Source organism: Pyrus communis, chromosome 6, assembly GCF_041283825.1.
Source record: "Pyrus communis isolate YQ-2024b chromosome 6, ASM4128382v1, whole genome shotgun sequence".
Classification (NCBI taxonomy): Eukaryota; Viridiplantae; Streptophyta; class Magnoliopsida; order Rosales; family Rosaceae; genus Pyrus; species Pyrus communis.
The window spans coordinates 10633539-10649697 of NC_142570.1; the positions used below are offsets into that span (position 1 = coordinate 10633539).

The window sequence follows — 16159 nt, forward strand, 5'->3', positions numbered from 1 at the left end:
TAAAAAACATAAAAACTAAATTAAAATACTCTTAACAAGACTACTATGACTCAGAATGGCTTTGAAAAACTCAAATTGTCTAAAACAATCAAATTGACTCAAATAGAAGCTAGAACTTGATTTAGACGAATTTGCAAGTGTTTATGACTCCAAAAGCTTAAAGTTACAAAAATAAAACAAATACGAATGATTAAGACTTAACAAAATAGAGGGGGAATTGTGGTTGGACGATATTAAATTAAATGGACAAAATATAATTAAAGGCAATATGTAAATATGAATGTGATGAAAAATATGGATGATGGAATAGCTAAGGGGTTCTTCTCCACACATGTTACACTTGCAATACAAGATTGATTTTCGGTTGGTCTTTCGATAAATTATGAAACTCAATGCTCCAAGTTAATTAGGTCCGCTTACATTAACTTTCAGATTTCCCTAGATTCGTTGGATTGAATGGAATACGCATTACAACCAATTTATTCTTAATCAAAGTCCCTAACTATGGAATACGCATGATAGAGACATTCAACAAAGATCATTAAGTTCAACGGAAATCATAAACATTGACGAGGCATTCGTTACTATGGAATACGCATGAAACTTATGCCAAGAATTCGTTTAACGCGATTGTTTATAAGCAACCTCCACTACTTGTGAATATAAGTTCGTAACTATTAGGTGAAACTCACTTATATTCTAGCGTCATATTCATTCAAACGGTTAAACAAATTGAATCCACAACTTATGAAATTCCAACCAAAAGTAATCAATTCATATTGCAAGCATAAACATGTATTTTGAATCACCCCCTAGCTAAAGGGGGTTTAGTTCCTCATAACTTTGAAATCAAAGAAACACCTAAACATTCCAACAACTCAAACGTGAATTGTATGAACGTTTAGGCACTCTTCTCTTCCATTCTCATACGTACAAAACAAAGAGAATTAAATTTAAACTTTGAAATCAAAGAAACACCTAAACATTCCAACAACTCAAACTTGAATTGTATGAACGTTTAGGCACTCTTTTCTTCCTCGTTGTTGTAGCACAAGGTCTAAGGTGAGCTTTGGGGATTATGTGAAGTGTTTTGGAGGGATGGGAAGTGGTTGGATAGTGGCTGCAATGAATGAGAAAAACTGCACAGAAAATGGAAGGGGAATTGCGGCAATGGATGTGTATTTGTGTTGTGTAAAGTGTTGTGAATGAAAAAATGAGATATGAATTGAATGGGTGAATGCTAGGGTATTTATAGGGGTAGTGGAGGGAACATATGGCTGTTTGTTTAAGCATTTGTGTGGAGGAATGATGGAAAAACAGCTAGGACACATGTGAAAACTGGAATTGCACAAGGGGAGCAAAGGGAACCCACGGCATTGAGTGTTTGTTTGATGATGATGCATGTGATGGGTGGGAACAAAGGGGGAAACATGGCACAAGGGGGCTTGAATGAATGATTGAATGTGCATGTGGATTTTTAAAGAATGAGTGGTGGTGTAATGATGAAGTGAATGCATGTGAAAATTAGCTAGGAAAAGTTGTGGAAAGGCAAGGGAATACACGGCATTGAGATGTTGTTAGTGTGTGAATGCATGTGAATTAAAGCTAGGGTGAATGATTATGTGTTTGTGAATTATGCAAGATTGTATGGATGAATGATTAGGGTCTTGTAAGGGTGGGAATGCATGTGTTGTGCATGGTTGTGAAGCTGGAATTAAGGGGGAAAGCCACGGCAATGAAGATGGGTGCATGTGTTGGATGATTTGTTTGTTGGTTAAAGCTTGTGAGTGAATGATTAAAGATGCATGTGGATGAATTATACAATGGAAAAGTATGGAAGTGACACTAGGTTGAATGATGATGAGTGCATGTGAGTTGAAATGCATGTGGAATGAAGATGGAGAAGGTGGTGTAATGATGCATGGTTGTAGTTTAGGGTGTTGAATATGGATTTGCATGGCTTTTGAAGTGATTGTGGGTTTTGGAATTGGAAGGAAATGCATGGCCTTGGGGTTGGTTTAAGAGAGAATGGGCTAGGCCTTTTGTTTTATGTCCAAAGTGAATACAAGGTCTTCAAATTCGTCCAACACTTTGGCTCCAATCATATGCTATCCATTCCAAGCCCAATTTTGCTCCAAAATGCTCCAAAATGCATCTTTTTGCTCCCTTAGCCATATGAACCTAAAAACACACGAAAATGGCTTAATCTACTAAAACAACCATGAATTAACAACAAAGATGCACGAAAACAAGCTAAGTAAGTCGCCTAAATATGCTTCTATCAGGCACCAGTGAGCACGTCAGGTGCAATAGGTAGTGCCACCTAAGAAGTCGAAGATGCCGGCGCCTATGGGACTGGAGGACCAACTAGGTCAACCGGATTCACCGGCCTATGGTCCATCATTGTCGGAGTAGTGGCGGTAGTAGTAGGTGTAATTGTCGGATGAGGTGTAAAAGTCATCGCCTTCCAAGTTCTAATGAGCTGTGACGTCTACAAAATTGGAAATATATTTGTTAGATTACAAAGATTAAAATTATCGTACACATGCATAATAATTTGTACTTAAATTTAAAATGAACTTTAAAAACCCAAATTTAAAAACCCTAATTCTAAACCCAATTCAAGTTTGGCAGAAACAAAAATTAAAACTGCATCTATACATGAATCATAATATAATATGTGGTTAATGTCTTTCACCCAAACTCTAACCCTACTATACTGCAATAAAGAGGCAGGTATGTAAAGATAGAAACAAAAAAGCACTTGAGACACAAAATTGGCCAAAACTATACCGACAAGCTGCACGTTCATGTCAATTCTGAGCAATAATTATATGCTTGAGTTAAACAAGGGCAACGATGCATGCAAAAGGAAAGGAATGATTAACAAAGACAACAAAAATTAAACATGGATTCTATACGATTTTACGTTTTTCTCGACAAGGCCACAACCTAGAGGACATGCAATAGTCCCCAACCAATAGTATAATCCATTGCTCTGAGGCAGTAACTACATTTAAATGGAAAAACAAGGAGTAGGGCTCATGTGGGTTTTAACCAAGGGTCTAAGGGAATATTGTATGGAGTCCTACTTTTATATGTAGAAAATTATTCACTTGTCACTATTTACAAACAACACTTTGATTATATATATGCATAAGGATTCGGGGACATAATTTTAACACATATTTTGATACACTTTCGTAGGACTTATTTCATAATTCCACCCAAAAAATAAATTGCAACTGCTAAAACAAGAGGAACATTGCAAGATTTTTCAGCTCCTGTCAGTACATGTTTGAGCAGAGACTCCAAAATCATGATGAAGTAGCAGTACTAGGGATTTGAGATATATAGCATATGGTAAAAATTTCCTTATAATGCTAGAAGCAGAAGCTGAGATTGTTTTTAGGATTATGATTAGTTGTATTCGTGTTTTTACCTAAAGATCAACTTGCAAGGGGAGTATACGAGTGAGTGTAAGAGGGACAGGGAGAGGAAAGAATTGTATATTTGGTGTTTGACTTATGGTTTATGTGAAATCGTGAAATGGTAATAGTGATCTAACATTGTCACTCACACTACTACAACAAAAGTTGTCTTTAAGCACAAAATTAGTCCAATAATGCATACAATCACTAAAGGAATGAAGACCACTTGCTCTTGGAAGCCATTTACACAATTTTGATTGAACTGTGCTCTGTCTTGATGTTCTTGTGGACTCTAAGCCCAGCACGTTTCAAACATAATATGTAAACCAAATTCTATAAAATGAAATGACCTAAAAAGAACCTTATAAGTTCTTTTTTTTTGGTCGAATTGTAGAGAACATTCATAAAATGGACTCTAAAATGGACAGATAACATATACATAACCTAAAAAGGGCCGACATATAGAAAGAAGATGTCACTTACACAACTAAAGAGCAATAGTAACAATGCAATATATTTAGAAAAGAGTAACAGCCCTTGTATAATATCATTGATACACGTTGCAATCACATCCAAAATTCAAAGAATATTGTTTCACTACTGATGGCGAAATGAAAATATGTGACTCGGGAAAATGGTCATCCAACTAAACAACTGATTAGCACGAAATAACACTTTGTCTCTATTTAGGACTGAAGACTTGAGAGAGAGAGAGAGAGAGAGAGAGAGAGAGAGAGAGAGAGAGAGAGAGAGAGAGAGAGAGAGAGAGGAGTATTAGTAGGCTGCTGCACTGCAGTGTGTAAAAAATATATATCTATGAACATTGTTTGTCATGTATATATATATTATCACCTGCAATTCTTTTATTGATGGATTGTGGAGATTAGATTTACTGGGAATGAGCAAAATAGTTCTTCAGGGAAGCACACTAAATCTATTTATGTTCTTCAAATTAAAAAATCTCACGGCCCTAATTCTAACCCTTTACTTTGAAATTAAAAAACCCCTAATTTAAGAACCCTAATATAATCCCCAGTGAAGGACTCTAAATCTAACCCCCAATTTAAGAAAACCTAACCTAACATCACTGCCCAAAATCATTCCCCTAATTTAAGAGCTAAATCTAACCCCCAATCAAAAACCCTAAAAACTCTAATTTAAAAGCCTAAATGTAACCCCCAATTTACGAACCCTAAATCTAACCCCCACTGCCCTAATTCTAACCCCCAATTTGAAAAAAAACAAAAAAAAGACAAAAACAAAAAACCTTTAATCTATAAACCCTAATTAACATGGTAAACAAAAAAAATTGAAAAAAAATGAAGAGGAAATTACCTCTTGGAGATGAACACGTGACGGCCGGAGAGAGGGACGAAGACACGAGGTGAGCGACGGAGAGAGGGACGGAGAGGCGAGGTGAGCGATGCAGAGTGGTAGTAAGAGGGTCTGAGGGTGAGCACGTCTGTCAGGGAAGAAGAAGTAAGGGTGAGAAAAGGGCTGCAATGGCATCGGGAGAGAAAGAGGAAGGAGAGAGAGGGTATCACGCGTGGAAAAAAGGGATTAAGAGACAAGTGAGGGGAGGAAGACACACAGGGGATTAAAAACTTCGTCGCAATTTTTTTTTTCCGCCAAAAAAAAAACCACCTTAATTGAATTTTCAAACATTTGCACAACAAATACCATTATTTCATCATGCAAATACCCTTTGAACAACGAAATCAATGTAATCATCGTGCAAGTGTCTGAAAATTCAATTTACCCGCATAAAATCAAAACTCTTGCGTGACCAAAAACTATTGTGCGTCACACAATTATGTTTAAAAATGGTTTTTTTGTTTTTTTTTTTTAAGAATTTTGATTAAAATTTAGTATAAAATACTAATAAAACAAATTTATTTACAAAGTAATTCACATATAAAAAGGGATCTTGAATCCCAAACCAAAAATTTTTGGGACTAGAATTTAAAGACTTGTTATTCCTAATTTTCGGTATTTCGGGATGGTTTGGTAATCCCAAATTTCATACAAATTGAAATAGCAATCATTCATATCATTTTGTCTAGCCCTATATATAATGCATTAACCATTTAATGTGTTTTACAACAAAAATTACACATAAATTGCATTAATCTTAATCTGAACTATAATAACTTTCACTTTCGTCGCTATCATCATTTACAATGTCTCATTCCTCATCATCGATAAGTATGTCACCATCGTTGTTTGTGCGCACTGGACCATCGTATCGCGGAAGATTACCGAGGTCAATTGTGATTGATTGAATCGGTTCAATTGAAGATACTCCTTCTATCTGAAATGGTTCTTGGATAAGATTAGTACCTCGGAGTGTTTCCACACCAATTCCATCAAAGATTCTAGACATTGGTCAGCAACATTGTTGATGTCGTCATCAGTAGGGTCGTGATCTGGTATAGCAAACATGTTCCTATGATTCATCTTTTGAACAACTTTCCAACCTTTCCCGGCTTTAGGGTCATCTAGATACACAATTTGTTTTGCCATGTTTGCTAAGATGTAAGGGTCGTCATCGTACCAAGTTTTGGAAGTGTTCACTGATAGTAATCCATGATCTCTTTTAACACTTCCCTACCTATTTGGATTTGTATCAAACCATCAACACTTAAATAGGATCACTTGGCACCGGTCTTTGTAAAGCAAATGCACGACACTTGTTAGTTTGCCATAGAATTCAATGTTTGTACTTTCACCTCCACCTAGGACATAAACACCATTGTTTTGCATACACAACTTGTCATCTCGTGCAGCCGCTAAGAACTTGATGTCGTTGACATGGCAACCTGAGAACAATTCAACGCAAATCGTGAAGGATGTGCCTGCTTCATCATATCTTCATGCTCATCTAGTTATAACAGTGTCTCATCACAATTTGTTAGTACGAACCAATTTGTTACCTGCATGTCCTTCTTGGAAAACGACTCGCCTCGTATCTGATCTCCGAAGGGTCGAGCAATTTGGGCAAAAACTGAAACTTTCTCTTTTCTCACACCCCCGTCATTATTGCGAGGAGGACAATTAAAAGTTGTCTCCACATCCTTTAAATAAATTCCACAAAATGTAAGCGCTTCATATGCCACCTAAGCTTGTTTAATTGATCCTTCAGGCTTCGCTTTGTTTCGTACATTTTTCTTTAAGTCTCCTAGAAGCCTGCAAAATAAAACGATATGATACAAATTTTACTAATTGTAAAATATTGATTAATAAAAATGATGAGGAATATATACCTTTTTATTGGATACATCCATCGAAATTTAATTGGTTCAACAAGCAATGCTTCCTCCAGTAAGTAAACCATCACGTGGATCATACTTATGGAGGAAATATCATCTCAAACTTGCTAAAACTTGCACAATGTCATGGCGCAACTAATTAACGTCCATTTTTCACAACGATCTTGACGTCAATAGCAAAAAAAAAAAAAAAAACTGGACAACAACATGATTGGTTTCACTACATTGGCTGGCAAGAGATGTCGAATACCAACAGGAAGTAGGCGTTGCCGAACCACTTGGCAGTCATGACTTTTTAGTCCAGCTGATTTAGCCCCGTCAACATTCACACAACGCGCGATATTTGAAGCACATCTCCTACAAGGACACTAGATTCTAGTTGCACCTGGGTTGTGTGTACGCGCAAAGTCTGTAAAATCCTCGATTTCGTTCAATTATTCATTGGAGCATCTATTCCAGTTATGCATCCTCGTTTTGTCCATCATTCCTGAAACCACAATAACAATACAACAATCACAACAACTTCTACATGATCTTGTCACCTTATGCCTCCGGTAAGGGCCCTATCCCATTCTGGAATGCAAAATTATGTCACGTAATTTATGGCTGCTTTGAATTAGATTTCGACATGGAGAAATTTTGGTAGCATCTCTATATAGTTCTTCAACTGCACAACATAGATATGAAATACCTATGTGCCACCAGAAAAACGTACAGAGATGACACCGAAATCCCCACATCCGAAACCTAATCCTTTAACCGTAAACGACGCAGCATAATTTTGCATTCCCAAACTGTCCAAATAATGGGACAATTCAACAATCAATTGGACCGTATTCATGCTTTCGCATCCATGCATGACATCCAACTAATCCTCAAATGGGAAACTAAGTTTTACTAAAAAAAATTGAGTACGAAGTTAATCACAATTAACTTCGTACATCACAACACATATTTGTACGTCACGTACAAATTTGTACATATACAATTCAACATTATACATAATTATAAGATAAATTATTTTTAATAAATATAATTTAACAACATAATATAAACATAACACCATAACTTCAATATAATTTAACTAATTCATATTTTTTTTAAATAAAATGAAGAAAATACCTTTCAAATCATTATCCACTGAGCGCTAGTCACACACAATTATATATTACCAAAATATTTATTAAAACTAATTTATTAACTAAAATATATATTATAACTAATGTAAACTTTAAGCCTTCCATGCATGTAACATAAATTTTAAAAATAAAGTCCAACATAACGTTCAAATAAATCTTATTTCATAAATAAAACCAAAAAAAAAAAAATCAAATTAGGTTCACTCTTCCTCTGGGTCATCAGCAGGGTCATCGGTAGCGGCATTGTCAACTTGTGTGCACTCTGTAGCCCACTGTAAATCGAACTTCCACTGCTGGAACTGCTTCTTGAAAAGATCGTCCACATACTTCCGCTGCTTCTCATCGGTTTCATCAACATCCCAAACAACCTGTAATGGCAATAAAATTAAATTAAATATCGCAAAAATATTATTTTTAAACGAAAACAATTGCACATTCTTTAATATAAACTTACCGATAACTCCTGCACCATGGAGTTGTTCAAGTCCACAGGCACCATTTTCCAAGAGTTAAATTCAATAGAACACTTCTCCCGCACCAATCACCCTATATCGAAAATAAGTTCAGTGTACGCTTCAGCCAAACTTTTGTCATCAAACGAGGGCAAACACTTACGTCGGTACCTCTCTAATGTCACCACAACTTTCTTCATTTTTTTTTCCTACCACAAAAATTTTAAATGTAATATCCTATTAAAACAATAATTTCAACCATATCAAATGTAAAAGAATTAACACAACAATAATTTTTTTTTTACCTTTCGCTTCAAGAAAGCCTTCTCCCTCCCAACCTTTCGTTGAATCTAAAATCGAAGTGGCCATCATTTGATATAAAACCTTTGCTAAATAGGGTTCTGAAACTGTGTTTATATAAAACTCGACAACTTTGCGCGACAAACCCTTGGTCGCGCAAAGTTGTTATAATTGCGGGCTATAAATGCGGAGCGTTGAGCGTTTATTATGTGGCTTTCAACAACACTTTGCGCGACGAATATGTAGAAAAACTCATCGCACAAACTTTTGGCACGAAATTTTATTTACCCGCCTTTTCTTGCTCGACGAACAATAGCCATCGTCGTGCTAAGTTATCATGCGCGATGAAATTGTTTGTCGCACAAAGTTTTTTTTTTTTTTTTTTTTTTTTTGAATTCATCAATGTTTGCATGATGTGCACTTATGCGACGAAATCTTCTTCATCGCGCAAACTGTTTTTTCTGCTAGTGTCTGCCATAAAGAATTAAAAGAGTTTGGAGTAGTAGAAGTAAAATGTTCATCTTATCCCAAACCCCAAAGGTATCCAATTTAGCTAGGTCTCATTTGGATAAATTAATGAGACGTGTGTAAGTTAGAATCTTCTTCAACTCAATGTGTGCTGAATTCAAGAGCTTTTCTCTTTTTTTTATTTTTATGAGAGAATGATATAGCTTGTAATTAAAAGAGGGAATTTTAGATTTTAGGGTAAATAAGATTCTTTCTAAATTTTAACCTGAATAATTTTTTAAATCAAATTCAAGTCCTTATGTTTAAACCTTATCATATGTAAGTATTTATAGCACATTTAATATTTATAAACTTACCATCCAAAATTATATATTCATACATAATAATGTGTGTTTTTGTGCTCCAATCCTATTAATAGATAAAAAAATTATCATAAATTCAAATTTTTATAATTAAAAAAAGTCTACAACAAACCAAAAACAAGTTATATTTAAATAATAAAAAAAATAAAAAAAATAAAAAATCATACGTACAAAAGTATTGGTTTGTAAGCTTCCTCACAATGCATCGTTACAAAAGTTTCGTATTAGTACATAAGTTTCGGCACAATATATCGGTATATAAGTTTCGGTACAAATGTATTGGTACATAAGTTTTAGTATAAATGTATCGATACATAATTATAATATCTAAACATATATAGGTACGTAATATGCATATACATATATTTAGATAAATTCACACACAATGAAGAATGGATGATAATATACGATTTTTCTTATCATTGGAACTTAACAACAATTATTAGTGATAAATAACATTTTTATTGTTTATAGGAATCAAAATATAACCTACATATAAAAAACTCAATAACTATTACAACATAACTAATATTCAAAAATTATAATTAAATGCCAAAGGCTCGAGTTAGTTTTTTATGTATATACATGATTTTATTCTAAAATTGATATTCTTAGGGTAATGCAATCAACCAAATTTTGTGAACTAAATAATGTGATTCTTGATGATTGGACGTGCTTATTTTCTATTTGTGACACAATATTTGATTTAAAAATTAGATTATGCGAGGGAGGCTAAATTTGTAGACTAAATTTTGTAACCAAAAGACATGGAAGTTGATGATTGGGTTATTACTTAAGTATTAATTAACGTGTTTATTTCTTATAGTTGACGCATCATTTAGTCTGTAAATTTAGTCTACTTAGTATTACCTTTAAAATTTTGATCTCTCTAGCATTATCATCCTATTTTTTTAAAGGTTGGAATAGACTTTTCTAACTAAAAAATCGGATTACTCAATACTATAGTCTGATAGTATTCCTCTTCACTTAAAAGTGAGATATTTTATATTCAAATCTCGTCGATGAAGAATTTAATACCAAATTATAGTGTCCATAATGCTGTAAGCCAAGGTTACGTGTTACAAAGATATTTTGTATTGGCGGTATCAAAATAAAGATATTTTGTGTTGACACATCCTTTCAGAAAGTTTAGAACCGATTCTAACCTAGGATCTTGACCTACTAACCCGGCACATATATATCCATATATAATATACATATGCATCAAAGCTTCTCATCAAAGCTTTTCCGAACAGTGTATTAAGAAGATATTCCTGATAAATGTAGACCAAATGCATTGATTGAATTATAGATGATGATATTCTTTTAAAATGGTATTAGGTACAATGCACCGCAAGCCAAGTCAAGATAGGGACTAGTAGTTTGAAGCCGATAGGGACAGTAACCATAAAGAAATGATATAGAGCTTATTTTGATATGTTTTTAAAATGATTAAAAGTGTTTTTGGTGAAAATATTTTTGAAAGCAATCCTTAGAAAAAATGCTAGTAAATCCTTGAAAAGTATTTAAAGTGCTTCATGAAAGAATTATATAACTAATGCTTCTTGGAGAAAGTACTTTTGGAACCCAAAAATATTTTATTTAAAAGAATTTTCAGTCATTTCAAAAGCACATCCAAACGAGTCCATAGTGTTTACCCACCAAAAATTAATCTCTCCCCTCGCAACGTGTTAAGAAATGGTATACATCTGTGTCCGATGCTACTTTTTTAAAGGGACACCCTAGCTATCAATATTCTTTGACTGAAATCTTGTTAGTTTTTAGTTTTTTATCGAAGTCTCTGATATTAATGTAATAATGTAAGTTACTATAGTTTTTAAATTAAAAATTAAAAATTGAAATGTGTATTTGTTTATATTAATGAGATTTTAAATAAAACTCATAATTTGTGGGATTAAAAATAGTAAAATATAAATTATACTCTCTATTTTATTGTGTGTGTGTGTGTGTATACATACATATATATAGGTACATTCATCAAATTAACAATATATATATATATATATATATATATATATATATATATATATATATTGTACCAAAACATAGTTACATTCTTCAAAACCGCAAGAAAAAAAAGATATTAGGCTTAATAAGATTAGTAAATTTCTTTTATTAAACTTGACATTGATACATTCTCAAATCAATGAAAAAGAATGTACCCATATAATTTTAAAAATGGATTAAAAAAATTTGAATGGATTTTATATTGAAAAATTGGGAACATTTTATATTAAAAATGTCACATCCCGACTCCGCCGTAGCACGATATTGTCCCTTTAGGCCATGCCCTCACGGATTTGTTCCTGGGCAAGAGAACCTCACTACCCAAAACGCGTCATGCTAGGAAGAGAGGGGCATGTACATATAAGGCCAAGGACCAACCCTCACCCAGCCTGTGTGGGATACTACAATCCACCCCCCTTAGGGAGATCGATGTCCTCGTCGGCACATCCGAATGGGCGGTGAGTCTAGCTCTGATACCAAACTGTCACATCCCGACTCCGCCGTAGCACAATATTGTCCGCTTTGGGCCACACCCTCACGAATTTGTTCATGTGCAAGAGAACCTCACTACCCAAAACGCGTCATGCTAGGAAGAGAGGGGTATGTACATATAAGGCCAGGGACCAACCCTCACCCCGCCGATGTGGGATACTACCAAAAAAAAAAAAAAAAAAAGAGTACATTTTACATATAACAAATTGGTATATTTAAGAATGGTACATTTAAGATTTTAAAAAATGAAAATTATATGAATGGGTACATTTAAGACTAAAAAATTGATAATTTTTTTATAAAAAAAAAAAAACTAAGGGATACAAACTTATTCTAATTTTTTTTTTCTGGGGGGAAATGTTTGAATCGAAAATTAATTAGGAGTTTAATAAAGGTGTGAGTATTCAAACCCTAAATCAAACACTAATTTTTATTTTAAAAAAAAATATGTAATTAATATGTAAATTCATTATCACATTATGCTAGGGACTTCAATAAAAAAAATTTGAAAATTAATAAGGTCTCGGTCAATAAACAATAGTAACTAGAGACCGAATAAATTTGTTAAGCATATATTGTTTTCAAAGAGAATCCAACGGTTCTGAAGATGTACATGTGTTTCCATGCACATGTGTAGTGGATAATCATTTGGTCTGCCATAAAAATTAAAAGATCTCGGAGTAGAAGAAGTACAAAGTTCAACTTATCCCAACCCCAGGAGACCAATTCGTTTTCCATAAAACAGGAGACCAGTTCGTTTTCCAAAAAAAAGGAGACCAATTCAGCTAGGTCTCATTTGGATAAAACTAACGAGACGTGTCGAATTCAAATATTTTTGTCTTTTCTTAATGTAGTATAAAATAATAATCTGAACAATTTTCTAAATCAAATTCATGTCCTTTGTACAATACTTATCATATCTAGATATTTATAGCACATTCAATATTTATAAATTTACCATCATAAATTATAAAAAAAACTAATGAAAAAGGTTTGAAAACTTTAAGTTTTAACGATAAGGACAAAATAAAGAGTAAAGTGAATAGTATCATGATTGACTTTTTAGTATAAAAATGGTGTTTTTCGTTAAAGTAAATAATACCGGGAGCTTTTCGTTAAAGTTCTCTAAATTATACATTCATACACAAGTAATGTACTTTTTTTGTGTTCCAATCATATTAATGGATAAAAACAAATTCAAAATTTAAATTTTTATACATAAAAAGTTAACAACAAATAAAAAACAATTTATAAAAAGCTCATAGGTTACAATGTATCGTCCATAAGCTTTCTTATGAATGTATTGTGACGTAAGCTTCAGTATGAATGTATCGGTACATAAATTTCAGTACAACTTTTATGAATGTATCAATATATAATTCAATATCTAAACATACATAAGTATGTAATATGCAAATACATATATAGAGAAATTTATGCACAAGGAAGAATAGATGAAAGTATATGACTTGTTTTATTATGGGAACTTAAAAACACTTATCAATGATAAGTAACATTTTTAGGCTAAATCGCCAAAATTGTCCTTGAGATTTGTATAACACATCACTTTGGTCCCTGAGATTTCAAATCAATAGAAGTGGTCCCTGAGATTGTCCACCATCCATTATTTTAGTCATTCCGTTAAAAACTTTGTTAAGCGTCTCGGAGCTCTTGGCCAGAAGTTTGGGCAATTTTCAAAACTTCGTAACTCAATCGTTTCTTAACCAAATTCAACCCATAATATATCAAAATGAAGATGGGAAAGTGTAGGATAAGACTATACCTATTTGGAAGCTTAATGGTTGACGGAGAAGGCCAGAGAATAGCCTCAAAGTTGACTAGTCCGAGGGAAAATTGGAAAACTCGTTGGAAACTGTGTAAATTTTAAACGTTCATAACTTCTTCAATACTCAACAAAATCAAGTGATTCAAAAAAAAAAATCATGCTTCTTGACAAGACGAAGAGAATGGTACCTTTTTCTATGGCTAACTAGCTGTGGTTTGGCCGAAAAAACTGCTCGAAAATGGCTATCTTGGTCTCGAGTTAGCCACTTTCGAGCCGTTTTTCGGCCAAACCACAGCGAGTTAGCCGTCCAAAAAGGTACCATTCAGAGATACCTTTTTGAATGACTCGATTTCATCGAGAAGTATGATTTTCATTTTTGAATCACTTGATTTCGTTGAGTATTAAAGAAGTTATGAACGTTTAAAGTTTACCTAGTTTCCGGCGAGTTTTCAAGTTTTCCCTCTAACCAGTCAACTTTGAGGCTATTTTCTGGCCATCTTCGGCAACCACTGGGCTTCCAAATAGGTATAATCTTATTCTACACTTTCCTATCTTCATTTTGATATATTATGGATCGAATTTGGTTAAGAAACGATTGAGTTACGAAACTTTAAAAATTGCCCAAACTTTCGACCAAGAGATCCTGGACACTTAACGGAGTATTTAACGGAATAACCAAAATGAAAGATGATGGATAATCTCAGGGACCAAAATGATGTGTTATGCAAATCTTAGGACCATTTTGGCGATTTAGCCAACATTGTTATTGTCTATGGGAATTAATATATAACCTACACATAAAAAAACTCAATAATTATTCTAAACCTAATTAATATTCAAAAATTACAATTAAAAGCCAAAGACTAGAGTTAGTTTTTATCTTATACATGATTTTATTCTAGAAGTAAAGGATTGGAGGAGTGCAGCAGACATGGTTTGTCAAGCATTATCATAGAGTCCGATGCTCGTAAAGTTATTAGGATGATAAGGAAAGAGTTCGGTGTTGATGCGGAGGTGGAAAGCATGCTATTACAAATGATGTGGGGTCTGTTTCGTTCGAGTTTGTTCGTCAAGAAAGCAACATTCTGCGCAGCGTTTATTCAAAAACTTAGAAGTTCTTTTAAATGGGATTGTATTAGTTTCGAGTTCCTTTTTAACATCTTAGTTGATGATATAAACATTTCAATTAGAACTTAATAAAATCTTTTTTAGAAGAAAGAAAAAAAAGATTGGAATAGATTTTTTTAATTAAAAAATCCGCTGTCAAAATAGTGTTGCGTGTTCGAAGGATATTTTGTAATTGGGATATTTTGCAATGCTGAACTGCCAACCCGATTCACACACACACATATAGATATATATATATATATATATATACACACATGTATCAACGCTCCTCATCAAATAACACAAATCCCTCAAATGGAACGAGGATAGTTTTTTATGCAATTTTCCTTGTTCTTGCTTTAACATGGCACTTGCCCTCTCTCTTTTGAAGGCAACCCCTAAGACATACACAGCATTCATCGAAGCACTACGAGCCCGACTCACAGCCGGACGACCGACATCACATGGTATACCGGTGCTGCCCCGAATAAAAGACGTGCCAGACGCGCAGCGCTTTCTTTATGTTGATCTCACCAACTATAACGGCGACACCATCAGGGTCGCAATCGATGTAGTAAACGTTTATGTGGTGGGATATCGTTCTGGTAATAAATCCTACATACTTGCAAATGACGCTAAAAAACCAGCTCCAACGCACACTTTATTCCCCACCGCCCTCGGCGCCACCCAGTCCACGCGGACTCTGCTCCCTTTCACCGGAGACTACCCCGAGCTTGGACCACATGCACGACGTACAGCACAATCAAGTGCATCAGGTGCTCCAGGGTCACGTATACATGAGAATATACCTATGCTTGAGCAAATCCCTCTAGGACGCAATGAACTCGATAACGCCATCAGTAAGTTGCACTATGCGGCATCCCACTCCGACCAAGCCGCAGCGTTTATTGTGATCATTCAGATGGTCTCGGAAGCGGCAAGGTTCTGGTACATTGAGAGTCAAGTCGGCACTAGAATGGGGATAGACAACCCTCCTTATATACCAGACCCTGCAATGCGGAGCCTGGAAAACGAGTGGTCTGCTCTCTCGGAGCAGATCCAGAATGTACCGGCCAATGGAAACCGCTTCAGTAGGTCTATTCAGCTCACAACTGTCAACTATCGTCCCCTCGTAGTTGACAGTGTTGAAGCAGACATGGTTCTCCCCTCGTAGTTGACAGTGTTGAAGCAGACATGGTTCAGCGGCGGGGTATCGTGATGCTCCTGAATGCGAGTTGGGTGCAAACACTTGACCTGCAGTGAGACCGCTGGACATCGTCGCGGTCATAATGAATTCTAATACTTATCGTCGTTTGTACCCTTTA

General features: G+C 34.6%; 1 protein-coding gene across 1 annotated transcript; it reads left to right on the top strand.

Moving 5' to 3' along the window:
* Positions 1-15123: 15123 nt before the first annotated feature.
* LOC137710044 (ribosome-inactivating protein bryodin II-like) lies at positions 15124-16008 on the top strand. The gene has a single exon (XM_068449004.2). It carries the CDS (start codon positions 15199-15201, stop codon positions 16006-16008), a length of 810 nt encoding a protein of 269 aa, XP_068305105.2. The 5' UTR covers positions 15124-15198.
* The last annotated feature ends 151 nt before the right edge of the window (positions 16009-16159 follow it).

Excerpts from the sequence above, each read along its gene's own strand:
- LOC137710044 (XM_068449004.2), top strand. The coding sequence starts at position 15,199 with ATGGCACTTGCCCTCTCTCTTTTGAAGGCAACCCCTAAGACATACACA.